At 37.8% G+C, this 15,985-nt stretch overlaps 1 protein-coding gene across 1 annotated transcript in view; it reads right to left on the bottom strand.

The window, feature by feature from the left end:
• Positions 1-15,985, bottom strand: part of CEP85L (centrosomal protein 85 like) — a 106,745-nt gene that overhangs the window by 25,675 nt on the left and 65,085 nt on the right. The window contains exon 4 of the mRNA XM_015622375.2: positions 1,975-2,096. Coding sequence (XP_015477861.1) covers positions 1,975-2,096 — 122 coding nt within the window. The remainder of the gene's footprint in view (positions 1-1,974; positions 2,097-15,985) is intronic.

Below are 15,985 nucleotides of genomic sequence, written 5' to 3'. Positions count from 1 at the left end.
AGAAGGCCTTGTGTTCCCATGTGCTGAATATAGGTAATAACACATTTTCACTTAGTACTGCTTTGTGCCTTGGAGAAAGGTAGTTTTCACACTTAAGCCAATTAACACCACATCTAATAAGAAATGTAACACTAGTGCTTTTTAATGGAGTTCCATTTCAAGGTTTTTGCACAGCAGATATATAGCATTTTCTTCATGAGTGAAATCCAAAGTGGTTTTATTTGTCACAGAAAGCACAACCTCTTCTAAAGAAATGAAGAAAACCAATCTGTTGTAAAAACTTTGTAAATATGCAACACCAATTTGTACTAATCTTAAAAATACATTGATTTTAAATGTTTTTATTAATTTTAAAGTAACTTTTCAGGCAAATAATTTACTCAAATGGTATTCAATATTCAAAGAAGAGCCTGTTCTGTGATGTATTGTTACACTGCATTGTTACAAATTACAACATTAACACCAAGTATCTACTTGAATATGTAACATCACTTAAGTGGTCTATTCCATTTCAATAGCTTCCAAAATGTATTTTGTCTTTTCATCTGAATGAAATCTAAACAGAGTGAACCCTGAAAGAACTATATTCATTATCAGTAAGTCACACAAAAGAAATTACTTGTACAAAAAAAAGAACCAGTGCACTGTCACTGGGTATCAAGAGATAGTTTTTCTTCCTCCATATGGACAGTATCAAGTAACATTAGCTAGCAATCAGGTTACAGTCACTTCAGAAACTTCTCCCTTGACTATAAACACATTTCCAGTGTGAGAAGAGCAACACCAACTGCATTTTTAGCAGCCAGTGGAATGCACAGGAGAAGCTCAGCAGAGGCACTGAAGACCACCCCAGCCACCATAAGCGATGTCCTCACAAACAATGCTGACAGCTTGGGGCCCAGGAGGCGGACTGCAGGTTTGCTACTGCAGCATTACTGCTGACATAGCAAGCCTGAAAAACACCACTGTAAATTAAATGGCCTTTAAGCAGCTGATCAAAAGGCTCTGACAGAGGAGATGTAAACAACAGCTAAAGATGTTTCAATTTTAACTTCTTGCCCCCTTGGGAGATCACCACCTCCGCAGGAGAGCTGGCAGAGTGGGATGGTGATCCCATGCCTCAGTTCCCAACTGCGTCCCATCTTTGCTGCTGCAGCAGCTGGTAAACACACACTAACATCCTACATCAACTGGGAAGCCAGTGCCACTTCCATCGCTGAAATGCCATCACAGGTACTGCCCAGAGTGCTAAGGGATAGAAACACCTTTCAACCACTGCAATTCCTCATTCTGTTGCAATAGAGGAATGAACTGATCTTGCACAAGCATAATCATCCTGGTACTAGAAACTTAACAGTGGTGAGTTGCTATTAAGGCCCATTCAGATTGACAGCAATTCTAATAAGAGGTTATATATTTATTGACATAAAGATTCTGAATTTAATTATTTAACATTTTTTTATCAGAACAATTTGTATGAGGATTTGAATAGGATTTTACTGTTGAATATTACTACAAAGGCCAGTTTCTCAGAGCTTTATCAATTGGCTGCAAATATATTGCATATCTGTACTTGTGATGGAAAAGAAAGTCAGCCCAATGCAGCTGTACAATTTTCATCTTGCAATTCACTTCCAAGACCTTACAAGCAGAAAGATGTCCTATACAAACCTGCAGCCTGGTAAGAAGCTAAGAGGGGAACCTGACAGCAGAAGTGGCTGTTGGATTCCCTGTTCCTTTTCCACTCCAGAGGCATTAAACCTCCTAAATACATTTCCAACTTTGTGTAAGACTTTAGGCCAGCTGCCAGTCTTCTCTCCTAGCAGGATAAGCTCCTACACATTTGTGCATAAATAGTGGTTGGATTGAAACCTAACAACTTTACTGAGTAAGTACCTCTCCTGAAAGCCAGCTTTTACACTCTAGCTTTTACTTCATCTAATGTAATGAATGCAGCAGGAGCTGGATACTTACCTATCAATCACAAACTCCTTCTGTCTTAGCAGCCCTTCTTTAATTTTCATTAGAGATTCCCAGTTGCTGGAGTCCTGATAGCTGGTAGCTGGGTAACTTGAACGAGATGTTCCAGGTGAAACCTGCGTAAAATAATTTTAAGATTAGCCCCCAAAACAGTGCAAGTAAATAATGTCCTACATATTACAGCATTTCCAAAGTGGTTTGTTCCTACAGAAACCTAAACACTGTTTTTCAGTTTAATTCAGATTTGCTTTGTATAAAACAACTGGATTTATAAACAATTTTCTGGAAACAAACTTCAGCTCAGTGTCACTGATTTTATCATTTCTCTACTGAACAATTCATAGATGTGAACACAGTTTGGAATGAAAAGCTGATTTAGAATTAACTACATAATCAAGAGGAAGACCACAACATATTCATAGCTTGCTGCAATCCTCGTAGCACTTCAAACAGGGCTTAGTAACTTCAGACCCACTGGTAACTGCAGGTAACAGTTGCCAATGTGCCGTTCAACTCCCTCCTGTAACGATGGTGTACAGAGAAATTTCCCTCAGTGTGTGTGCACTTTCAATACGGAATATGGGAACATAATTCTGGCTAAATTGTAAGAGAATAAAGCTTTCACAACTAACAGATTTCAGGCTTTCTACTAATTTTCACAAAAGCCAGGCTTCGTGTCTCACAACAAACTGAAGGGAACAACTGAACTGGATATGAACCAACAACATCATGGCTTGGAAGAAAAGTAAAAAAGCCTGGGACATTTCATTAAGAAAGCATTCATTAAAATTTATTACAAATATTTGCATCAGGAACAATGCTGTCTGTCTATGTTTTTGAAATAGAGCAGAAGGGGGAAAAAAGTGAAAACATGGCTATTAAAAAATAAGACTTTATATTTTCTTCTATAGCTCCACAATGTTTTATCTGAAATTACAACAAACTGCATTAAGACCAAGACATATAATCAATAATTAAAGCAAGTTAAACAACTGCCAAGCACTCCACGCTTGTGGTCAAAGTTTTACTGTCAATTACAATGGAAATAAGGAATTATAATGGAAATAATTCACTTCTTAAACCCCAATACCATGAGGTATTAAAGTACCAGTGTGAGAAACCAATCCCTCACAACTATAATCTCTTCTGTAACTTTATAAAGTATTTCTTCCCATTCACTCTAGTGCAGTTCAATCCCTAGCTTGCCCACTGATGTGTTTCTGCACATTTATTCTCTTTTAATTTATAATCTAAAACCAGATAAGATGACAAGACTTACATTTCTAAAAACCTTTCAAGCCTGTTACACCCCCACCTCACTCCCCATCCCCCCAGGTTCAATTTAGCTGCTTCAGGGAGTATTTCTTTTGTTTAACAAACTGGATAGCTTCAATAGTAAGATCAGTTACAAATTATTAAGAAAACAAACAAAAACTGAACACCAAAAGACATCAACAGTTCTACATATTAAATACTGCATGCCAATTAAAACCAAAATCTAGTCTGGTGATTTTTTTGTTGTTGTTGTTATCCAATAAAACTCAGGAAAGATACCTAGTCATGATTTTTCCTGTAAGTAACACATATGTACAGTTTTTACGGTTTAAGGAAGCTAAAGCTTATTTTGCCTGGGTTGCTCCATCCAGACCACATCACTTCAAAATCATTTTTGGTGTTTACAGAATGCCTTGGGATTGTCACATACTGTTTTGTATTAGTTATACATATGACTGGCTGAACTGAGGCACCAGGACAAATGTATTGCAGTGAAAGTCTCTCTTAGTGACATGTCATGCAGTACAAAGTGACAACATCAGGAACCATCACTGGATTTCGTGTTATGATTTTTTTTTCCTTTGTTTTTCCCACTACAGTGCTGATGAATGCTTTCCTACATCCACCTCAACACCATTACTCTACAGTGAAAAAGAAGCAAGAAACAGTCCTTATTGCAGCTGGGATTAGACCTTTACTTTTCAGAGCCAGAATTTCTTTACTCAAAAGAAAACTCGCAAGCATTTGACATGATGAACAGGAAATATATGGCTTTATAAAGCCAAATTAATTTATTGATCATAATGAATTTTGTCTTTAAGACTGAACTATAAAAATGAAGAGATTAAAGACAACTATTTAAATATGAACCTATCTTAAATCATTTGGGAAGTTACTGGTGGTTTCTCTATTAGAATTCTCCAATGCAAGACCCTTACTTGAATCTAGCACCTCTGCAAACAATAATTTGCACTAAAATTTAAAAAAAAACCAAAAAACCCTTCTAATTTGGTACAGTAAGTAATTATACAAGTCAAATATTGTAGCTGCTGAAAAGCAATGCATTGAGTTTTGCAAAGTTAAGAATAGAGTGATATTTTGTGAATTATATGCCAACAGTAGTGTGTTAGTTTGGTGTTTTTATTAAATCTAAAACATAAGTCCTCCATAGATGGCTCACTGAGCTGCTTCAACTTTGGAATACACCCAATCCTATGGAGTATATATATGCTGCATACATATAAGTAACAACAAATAAAATACAATTGTGTGCTTCAATTTTTCACTCTGAACAAATGAAAAGAGAAACAAAAATATTTGACTTTGATATCATGTTTCATCCAATTAAAAAAAAAAAGAAAAAGAATATTCTAAAAATACTTCTTAGCACATCCCAAAATAACAAGACACTTCACTCATTTATGAGCACATGGTGTTGACTACTACAAACAGCTTTCTAGCTGCTTTGAATTGTGTGGTAGCACACAGGCAGTCCGCTTACGTGTGAGTATCTTGTCTCCTAAGGATATCGAACCAAATAGTGAGACCAGATACACTTCCAGGAGTCATATTTAGAAAGCCATCCACAACTCCAAGCCCTTAACTTGAATCATCCACAACTACAAAACAAAATACCATCTGGAAAGACACAGCATTCTTTTCTATCTGTTCTACAAAATACAACTATTTTTGTCACCTGGCACCTCTTCTGAGAGTATCAGCCTTGTCCTGAGAACACATGTTCTGTTAGAACAGTATTCTTTGCACAGTGACTTCCAAAGGTCCTCACTAGCTTGTTTTGTGACAAAGGCTTGGCAAACCTTCATGTCACTGCTGAGGCAAAGTCAGCTGCTGGGGAAAAAAATAAAATAAGAAATCTTTGCTGTACTAACCTAATACTGCTGGAACACACATTTCTGACTGGTAGTTTCATCCTTATTATCAGTGGAAAGACAATTTTTCTATAGACAGAGTGCAATAAGATTTCAATAACCGAGGTCAAATATGGCTGGGTTTTTAATTGTGCAAATTAAAACTGTCTTCTCAAACATGTCCATAGTTTCTGCCTGAAGCAGATCAGTGTCTCAGCACAGAGAGTAGCCCAGCATTCCACATGTAACATGCTGTATCACATCAAATGATGCCATTTACTATAACACAAAGTAAAGGTGAAGTCCAAAAATGTCAATATATACTTAATCTCAAGGACAAAAAATTAAAAAAAACCAAAAAAACAAACACAAAAACCCCAATGGATTTGAAAGGGTTCTTTCATGAAAGCCGCAACTTAAATAATTTAGTGCTAGTGCTGTCCACAGTACAACTGTAAATTTTCACAGTTCATTACTAACAACTAGCAGAGCACCAAGAATTATGCCAGGTGTGTGATCCCTTCTGGACAATTCTTACACTGCCCTACACTACAATAAACTCCTGTTCATAGGGATCATTCTTCTCTTGCTGCATCTTACAGGCATTGCTCAACAGAAAGATAATTCCTTGCATCCACAGCTAATCCAAGGTAAAGTATCAATACAAAACAGTATTAGCAGGAGCTAAGGATTCCTTTTTTGACTGACAGTGAGGAAACAAATGTGGATGACCCCTCAGGGATATCACTGGATAGATAATGTGGGAGAAAGAAGAGGTGGATGTGATAGCAGCAAGCCTAAATGCACTCTTGTCACAGAGATGCCTCCTGCCTATGGGTCACCTGTGATGGGAAAAGGTTTAAACCTGCACAGGCAGAGCAGCAGTCTCTGAGGAGCTCGGTAACTGCTCCCCACTCTAGGAAAAATTATGTACCCATCCCTTCCTCCCCACCCAGATTTCTTCCTAACATCAGACTGAGTGTTTCAGCTCAGAACATCTCTGATAATTGAGACAATCTCAAAACATCGATCATCCTTTTGCAGGTGAAACATGACAAGGATGGTGGCTCTCATGCAGGAAAAGCAAACCAAGACCCTAATTTTAAGGAATGATTTATAAAGAAAGGCTGTGCCTTACAGAAATGCACTAGAAGAGCAGCTACAAAACTGAATCCTCCACAATGTAACAGTTTCTGAGCTGGTACAGACAAGAACTCCTAATTTGTGGTATCTGTATCTCACCACCACCTACCTACTGCTCTACTCTGTTCTATCTTTGCCTTTTAGGGAAGATAGTGTTTCTGCTCAGCAGGATATAATCACTACAATTCTTGGCAGCAATACCTAGGTTATATCACATTTTGTCTATGCTTTCACAAATTTCCACCAGTCACAGGGGGAAGAACATCTAATCATGCCCTTGCACTTTTATTCCAGCCATGGTATATATGGCATTCTTTGGGGAATTTTTTTAATGTGGAAAACATGATTAAAATCAAAATTGAAAGACCATCAAATGGTGAGGTACTCAGAAATACAGGTATATTGTAGAGAGGTTAGCAGTGCCAACAGCAAAATAAAAATCAATAAGGCTTTGAAAAAAATCCCAAACACATACTTTATATAGACGTGCAGCCTGCAAAGTAGTTAATATAACAGAGACCACAACTAACAGGGAAAAGTACACTTGACAGGAGTTTACAATTTAACCTGCCTGAAAATCAGCTTAATGCAAGTCAGGATTGCCTGTATATGGGATGTCAGGTGACAGAAAAAGGGGTTGAGGAAAGGATAAAGCAGTGACTTTAAACAGCTCTGGCATAAACCCAGTTGCAAGACTATGTCTGGTAGTACAATGTGAGGAACCAGAAAGTCACTGGAACAGTAAAACATGCCCAAAGAGGAGAAACTTTCACGGCTAAAAAGCTTAGAAAGAGTGATTTATGATAAAGAGCTAAATACCACAAAGATTGAAGAGACATGAAATCAGACAGCAAATACCTTGTTTCTTAGATTGAGAGTCCACATAAACTAAGGTTCATGGAATGGAAATTGAGATATGGCAATCTGGGATTACAGTATCAGGAGAAAACAAACAAAGAAAAACCAGCAAACAACAGAAAAACACAGAAAACCAACTAAAGAGATGGAGAAAAGTAGCAAAAGCACATGACAAACAACTGAGAGAAGATCCAAATTTTAAGATTTTAGAATCTGCACTGGATGAAGTTTAGGAATTGAAGGGTAAGGCAGTCCTTACTTGATGACGCATCAGGACTTACTTTGAGTTAGGGTTAAATTATGTATTCATGTGACACACTGACTACATTATGCCAGGAGTAGAATAATCACAGTTAGGCATCAACCTCATTGACAAAAATTTAAGAATCAAAATTCATTTTAAAAGGGATCACCTCAAAGATATATTTATAGCCAGAGCTGAACTGCATGGATGTCACATCTGTTATATGACTTTTTAAAGCTTTTCCAATAAAAAATTAAAATGCTAATGCTATTCACAGAAACCACCACTATAATCATAAACTTTAAGAAAGTGGAAAGTTTTCCAAATGGAGAAGAATAAACAGTAATAGCATTCACATGCCTCCTAAAGGCAGCACTCCCTCTAATCATTACATTTTTACTAGCACATTTGTTCAAACTTCCTTCACCAATGAAATCCCCACTGCACACAGGGCAACACACTTAATTCAGACCTCACAGGTTTTACTCTCCTAAGCCTGGGAGGACTCTGAAGGTCCTGCAAGTTACTGTTATTTGTGTATTTACTTCTTCCCCAACATTGTTTATACTGCAGCTGAGGCTTCTGAACTTCATCAAGGTCAGGTCTGATAATCACAAGGGAGCAAGACGTGGTCCCTTTGCACAACATCTTACAAATGAATTAAGAGCAAAGCACAGCAAGTACATGGTTGCTGGGATACGACAAGAGATGTGAGAAAACAAAGGCTAAGGTCAGGTAGCTACATGGAGGAAAAAAAACTAAATTAATAAAAAACAAGCAGAGATTTTTTTACTGATCACATAGTTACAGGGTTTTGATAGCAACCATGCGGTCACTTAAATGTGGCATAAATATACACTGCTATCAAAGGGAAGGGGCCTGTTCTCCTGCCTCTTCTCACCACTTCAAACATTCATACCTTTCAGCTCCCTCCTGACAGCCCCAGTCCTACACTCTTCCCTCCATCCCACACACATGAAGGTTATTTGCATCTCTGTCAGACTCTTATCAGATTCATTGTACAAAGCCATGTGAGATGTAGCACTGGCACACACTCCTAAGAGGGAAAGCAGTGTACAAGACAACACATTTTGCCATGGCACAGCTTTGTGCTGGATTAGTATGGACATGACCACAACCTGAATTATCTCAACTCCAGGCACTGCCAAACTCCTCCAAAGTATATAGACTGAGTATTTTCTAAGCATTTGAAAAACCCCTATTATGCAGTAGCTATGACATTATTAAAGTTGCTAGCCAAGACCTGGTGTTTAGATAAGCAATCAGTTCAAGAAAAGGAACTTGCACATGAAGATGGCATAACAGAATAAAACCAGAAGCCTCCTGCACTTTATTATTTTTCAACATAGTCCTGCCTGTGTTGGCTCTGAATTATGACAGCACACACAGGACCAGCAGCACAGTCCTAGCCTACAGAGACTGGGTGTGTAAGATCCTTATGTGTTCAGAATCTGCATTCAGCAGGGGATCCTGAATAAAGCAGAAATATAGCAGGGAATTTGTAACAGAAGTGAACTGGAATTGTGGTCACCGCCTACTGGCGAGGTTTTGTTCCTTCTAGCAGCCTTGATGGTACTGTGCAAAAGCCTCCAACAACAAAGTCAATAGATTAACTCTGAGAAGAGTTTGAAAGACCCCTAGGGATGCACATTGTTAGGGCAGAGAGAAGGGCAGTCTCCTAGAAGAGGCTGCAGCCACTCAGCAGTCCTCTCTGACTTTCCTCTCTCATCTCTGTCCCCTAAACTATGTTCCTGAAGGGTGAAACCGGCACTCCCGGGGCTGCACACGGGATAATGATACACCCTCCTCTGCTTATCTTCCCCTGAACAACCACACTTCGCTTGCTTTTATGTGTTGTTATAACATTCCTTCATACTCTGTGCAACACCAATATTATTTTTGTCATAAATCCCTTCCATTTATATTCTGGCAAATGTTATGAACACAAAACACTTCTAGGTGCCACTTAATATGACGTTAAAAGCAACAGTGCCTGGAATTTTCCACTGATAACAACTGGGTCTTTCCTAAGTATAGAAGCACTTGTTTTATTAAGTGTTCATTTTATCTTCCCACTGCATTGAAATTCAAATGGTCTTTACTATAAAAAAAATTTTAAACATCTGGAGATGAAAGGGAGCTTCCACAAGAACTTTTTTTTTTTTTTTTTAGCTTTTAGTTGAAGTTTCACTGTTAAATTCATTATTTCTTTTTGTTTCCTATTGTTTCTTATTCTGTCGTGGAAAGCAAAGTTACATAATATAATGAATAACTATAGCTATTCAGAAAGACCATTATTTTATGTGCTGCATAAATACATGACATTCACAACAAAAAATTATGAACTGTACAAGTAAGACAGAAGTAACTTAGAAAAAAGGAATAGTTGGCAAAAATCAATCATGAATAGAAGGACATGTAAAATATCTCAGACATCCTCAAGCAAGTTCTGATAATTTATAAAAACTTTTAAGTTAAATGTACACTGCTAATACCTATAAACACTAGTTTACTGAATGCCAATCTTGATTGCTCACTGGCAGTCTTGATCCACTCATGGCTAAAGCAGATGTAAAAAGGGACCTAGAAAGCAATCAAAAAACATCTACTTTTTGCCAGACTGCACAAACTTTGCAAGGATGAGCAGAGCTGGCCGTCAATCTTGCCCAGAAACTAACAGGAGTTCCCCCTGTAACAAGAGAGTAACAAAAAGAGAGTGCAACTTGGGTGGATATTAGAGGAAAAAAATAACGCGTTCTTATGCAGTAATTAGAGAAGAAAACTTAGAAAAACCTTGTAAGCATAGAGCATCAAATTCTCTAAATGAAACATGTAAACATATTGAAAGAGAGAGAATCCACTGTGAATTTAATATGAGGCAGGAGCATACATTTGGGGAAAAGTGATGCTCTGCAATTTCTTTATCAAGGGTCTTGATTTTTCAAATGGAAGTTGTTGAGATTCTGTGAAGGGTGTTGACCCCTAAACCAGAAAACTGAGCCTCTCCTTTCCTGCATTCCATTTGCTTTAGTTTTTCATGACTTTACAAGAAACATGAGCCATTCATGTAATACTCAGCACAATTAACTGAAGTTTAAAAGAAACAAAAAAAATCCCACAAAAATAAAGCAGAAACATTCAGAATATTTTTATTAGAACAAATCCAACTACTCCCACAAACTCAAGAAGGTCCATTTTAGTTAAAAACAATAATCCAGAACTGGTGTCTATGAGTGCTTGCAGAAAGAATGGAGTGAAATTATTGGAACACATGCACTTCAAGTGTTGCAAATGCAGCTTCTGCACATGTTATAGCTGATGGTGAAGGAATGATTAGGTAATACACTCTTTTCCACTTCCTTTTAGGTTGATAAACCAAAATTGTTAGCAGTAACAAAGACATCCCCTCACACACACCTTTCTTCTTCTCCAGCTCTTATTACCACAAACATAGATTTTAAAAACAAGGAAAAAAACCACAAGGATACTCCATAAACAGTGGCAAGTGGAAGATTTACTAACGCCGCCTTAGCGGGGATTGGAAGACCAGCCTGAGTTCTCTACTAAAACAGTCTCATGCAGAGTTAATAAAATCTGCGGCCACCAGCACGCTGTACAATGTGAGTACAGTGTTCATGTACATTTATTGGTGAATACCTTGAAAAACTTCCATGGGTGGGAAAAATAGAGGAAAACTCATGTTTTCTGTCTCAACTACAAGAATTCTTCCCAGAAGGAACTAGCTGCTCCAGCCAGCAAACCAAGCAGAACAGCACACGGTCCCACCCTGAAGACTGAATTGCTTCAAGCAGAGATTCCACCACCATCCCTGTACAGCATCATATATGTGATATATCATCATGTAGACATTTCAGCCACATGCCCCAGAATTTTGAAAAATAAGAAAAAAAAAAGGATTTTTTTTTTTATTATTTTTATTAAACACACAAGGAGATACCATGTACTTGTATCTCTGAATTTCAGATACATTTACAGAGGCTCTGCACCTCTGGCAAATCAGATCCTGGAATGTCAAAAATCAGACATTTGAAAATCCCAGCCTGAAACTTCTGCATCACTGATAAACAGAAGAAATGTTGTTAATTGAACACTGGACTGTGTGTGAAAGCAGCAATCACACAACCACGGTAGGTAGTCACATAATTTGTGTGTGGAGTAAGTGACGGATATTTGAACTGTTTGGCTTCAATCCAGATTGAACCTTTTCCACTTGAGTTTATGAGGGGTACTTGAAACACACTTGTCTCTTGCAAAAGCAGCAGGATGATGTAAGGGTGCATCCAAACATCCGTGTCAGTGTGTGAAGGTGTTTTCCTTCCTTACAAGATAAACTCAGGGGGAGCCCTAGCACCTTCTTTATATAGGCAGAAAGGGTAGAAGTTCACTCTAAAAAAATAAATATCACTTTCATCACCAGCAATTAGTGCTTGTCACTTGTAGGTCTCTGAGTTTCTTACAAAGAAACTAGACTTATTATTCTCATTTGGCAGAGAGGAAACAGAGACAGGAACAGAGACAATTTGTCTCTTCAAAGAGCACCAAAACACAGCAGATTCTCTCGTGTGGAAACCATTTTGTAAGCAAAATACTGGTTTTAACAGACACAAATGAGACTGTCTCTGCCTAAAGAAAAATAAATATGTTGATTGAAGTAGGCTCATTTAGAAGGTAGGAAAATTCATGCTTCAGAATGAACTACCTTTGTTTTCATTTTCTAATTCACAGAGATGTCAATAATAATGTCATACCAAGTATACAGATGACTGTATTTCAAAACCATACAACCAATTCCTTTTCAATAAAGGCCACAAGAAGAGGAAAGCAAATAGTTTCTTCTATAAGAATGGAGTCATAAATGCAGTAAAACAGCTCTCCACATCACCTCACTGGTCAAGAAGCTACAGAAAAAGCAATCTATGAGACTACACTTGACAAAGCTTCCATGCTCCAGTGACTGACATCAGAACTTCCATGAGAAAGCAGCTGCCTGAAACAGAATACATAGTCAGAAAATATCTGCAAGACCAGGAAATCTCTTCTTGCTACTCAGAGCTGGTCTGAAACAAGTAGTAGAGCCATGGTTTTATTTGGCACATTCTGAAACAGAATGAAGAAAATATGAAGTTCTGTACCTCAAATTCTCAGGTAATGAAATTCAGGATCTTAACTTTTTGGGGTGTTTTTTTGCTGAGTGCTTTTTTTCCTGCAAAAGTAATTCTGAATCAGCACTCCACTTCCAAAGAGGAAAATACATTCTGCTACTTAAATAAACTTCAGTGATTCCTGATGAAGCAAAAAAACCCCTTTGCGTTTTAGCTATGAATTGCATGAAGCAAAGATACAAAGCAACAGAGAGTTGACACTCACCAATGGGAATTAGTCTTATTTATAGTCACTCGATAGAGGGAAGGGGAAAAAGACCCCCAGACTTCAGAACAATGGACAGAACTGAAGACACACACCATTCTGTAACACCAAGCAAGAGAAAGAAAGGTGTTTCTGGCTCCCATTTCTCAAAGTAGGGCCATGTGAAAATTAGTCTGAAAACTCTTTAAAAGTCTGATTTATGCCATCTCCATGTTGATCTGAATGAAGATCCCCATGAGACAAGATGTTGAGGCCACTGACCTCTACCTGCTGCCCCTCCACACCACCGGAGGATGATCACTGCAATAATCTGCACAAGAGAATCTTTAAGCTCCTAAATGATGCCAAAACATTCATCATTTGGGCAATATTTATGCATTTCTGTTAGGACAACTTTCAGCTGAAGACAGGTAGCAGCAAAAGCTAAAATCCAATCATTTATCCTCAATTCTGCAGTTACACTTTCAAGTGGAGATTATCCAGCACCACCACTTGGCAACTGAAACACGGTCTTCCAACTTTATCTCTCCTTTATGTGCCTTTGTCCCGCTGTTCATCTATCACTCACAACATGTCAAATAACACAACTAATCTCTGTGCTTCCCAGAACAGTTTATCTGAAAGACACTCAACACAGTTTCTTAGGTATAAGGATCTCAGCACACCACCTAAAGCACATTGTTTAGCTTAACCAATTGAGGATACCAGTAAGAACTAAAATACACTGTTTCCAGGTGTTTCATAGAAATAAAGAACCTTTACTGAAATGAAAATCATTGAATTTACTATCCTGTCTCATGTTGCTATTTTTGAAGACACTTGGCATCATTGAAGATAACTGCCACTAGTAAATTATTTGACCTTCATTAACCTAGTAAAAGGTAAACTTCATTGCTGTGAAAGCTACCAGGTAATTTAAAAGAAGACAGCTTTTTGTGTTGTCAATATTTTGTTGCAAAATAAACCACCTACATGGGTCAAGTCTGTGCTAATTGCATTGTCTACATGTGAAATAAGTGCTTCCTAACGGGATTTGGGAAGAGGAAGGACACAGCCAATTTTCAGAGCAAGAGCCAGGCAAAACTTCTTGTTTCCCTTCTCTTCTAACACTGGGTCAAAGCACCAAAGACCATAAACAGGCGTGACTCACTTCTGCACCCTGTGATCTACTTTAATGGTTTAAGGTTTGTGCCAGTATCAGCAACTGAAACTAAAACATTCAAGATGACCTTTCAAAAAATGTCTTTGGTCAGTAACAAATCAGATGACTAGTACTATCAGAGCATTCAACATTCCCAAAAAGAGAAATATTTCAGACCAAGTTTTCTATTGATTTGTTTCGTACTTTCTTCTTAATCACCTTGCAATGGTATGCTTTACAAGCTGCTGCCTCAAAAAGTAATTTCATCTTGTTTGTAAAGAAGAAAAAAACTGAAGGTCAAACTAATTTAATGTCTGTCCAATGGTTAGGAAAAGTAAGTATGTCTTGTCCCAGAGGAGAATAACATGATGCAAAGCCTAGATTTCTCAGCAGACCTGTTTCCTTTAGCACTAACAAAGACTGTAAGTCTCACTATACAAAAGCAGGAACACCTGCAGCCTCAGAAAGACAACTTCCTCCACATAAACCCAGAAGATATTGAGATTACAAATGGAAGTGAGATCCACTGAAGTCAGATAATCATTAAAGGTGAAACATATAAGCAAACAGGTCATAAATCTATCAATTCAAGCAAAAAAACTTAAATGCATTAAAAAAGTTATTACTTCTCACTTCATTAGGCTGTCACCTTGTCTAGTGTGATTCAGGAATGTGATTAACATCAGCACTGAAAATACTGTTTTTTCTGTACTTTTGAAGGAAGGAAAAACTCACATATCCATATAGGGTGTATTAGGCTCACAGCACAACTGTAACTGAAGGATACATTAGCTGAGTCCTTTCTCTTAGAGAACAGTAAGGAGGGTTCTGTAAGCCAGATCTGCTAATACCTGGATGGCTACAAGCAATTACCCATCAGAGAATCAGGCCAGAAAACTACTGGTTACAAAATGAAAAGATCTCATTTTAGAGTTCAGCTTCAATACCAAACTCTGCTACTCTGTCCCACATACACACAAATTAATGCACATTTGTGGGAGCATTCACTTCTCCCTTCTGTGTGTTTTTCCTAACTCTTAAACCAAATGTGTCAAGAACTTCCGTGTGAGATCACAGAGGTACTTCTGCAGTGTGAGAGAAAACTGCAGCAGCATCATGAAACAACTCACTAACTGGAGTACTCAGATTTACTGCTGAATTTATTTACCTGTATATTATAAATAATTGCACTTGAGTCACAGTCCATTCCTATACAGAGTCACGATTATCAGTGGACCAGATAGCGACACCTCAAACTCTTTACAGATTATACAGGTAGTCAGTGTCTACAGAATTTTGGAAACTAGCACAAGAAAGGCAGAAATAATCCAGAAATTATTACCAATGTGAATAGAAGTCTCACGATTATTATTTAAATAAAGGAGCTGGTATGCTGAAGTACAACACGTCTCTTTTTAGACATTATCCCAAACATCAACCAGATCCCTAAATAATTTCTGAGAAGAAACATGTTCTAATGGTAGGTTCCTAATCCTCCTGGAGAAAGCCCAGATCATCTCCATTTAAGGTCAAGCAGGCAGCAGCTGCACATTTTTGTTCCCCAGAACAAAATGCAGCAGACCAAAACCTCCAACACAGATTCCTTTTTTTTAAAGCTTTTCCTTTCTGATATCCATGGGTGTCTGGACCTGTTCACCCAGGAGTGAATGGAAACAGTACAATGATGTGCTCATATATTGTGTCTGTACTTGTCAGACTTGACATGTCCCATAAGCAGTACTTTGGCATCTGCCTCAGAACCCCACCAAAACTTCCATGAGGGAATAATGAATAACCTGAACTAGAAAAATGTTCTCAAAAGAGGAAAATGTTCTCAAGTTTTTAGAGAAACAACCTCAATACAAGATCTACAACACTCATGTGGTGTGAATTTGTAAGTTATTGTAATTTGCCAAATATATTTTCATCTTAAAATTCTTATCAGAGTTGACATTTAGAGAAGATGTGTACTATGTTTCTGATGAAATCCTAGTATTTTTTCAGTGACTTAATTTGTACATTTAAGTATCACTCTTTAAAATGGAGACCAAGCTATGACCGTGT

Source organism: Parus major, chromosome 3, assembly GCF_001522545.3.
Source record: "Parus major isolate Abel chromosome 3, Parus_major1.1, whole genome shotgun sequence".
Classification (NCBI taxonomy): Eukaryota; Metazoa; Chordata; class Aves; order Passeriformes; family Paridae; genus Parus; species Parus major.
The sequence above is the reverse complement of the archived record's forward strand: the minus strand, read 5'-3'. Positions and strand labels throughout refer to the sequence as shown.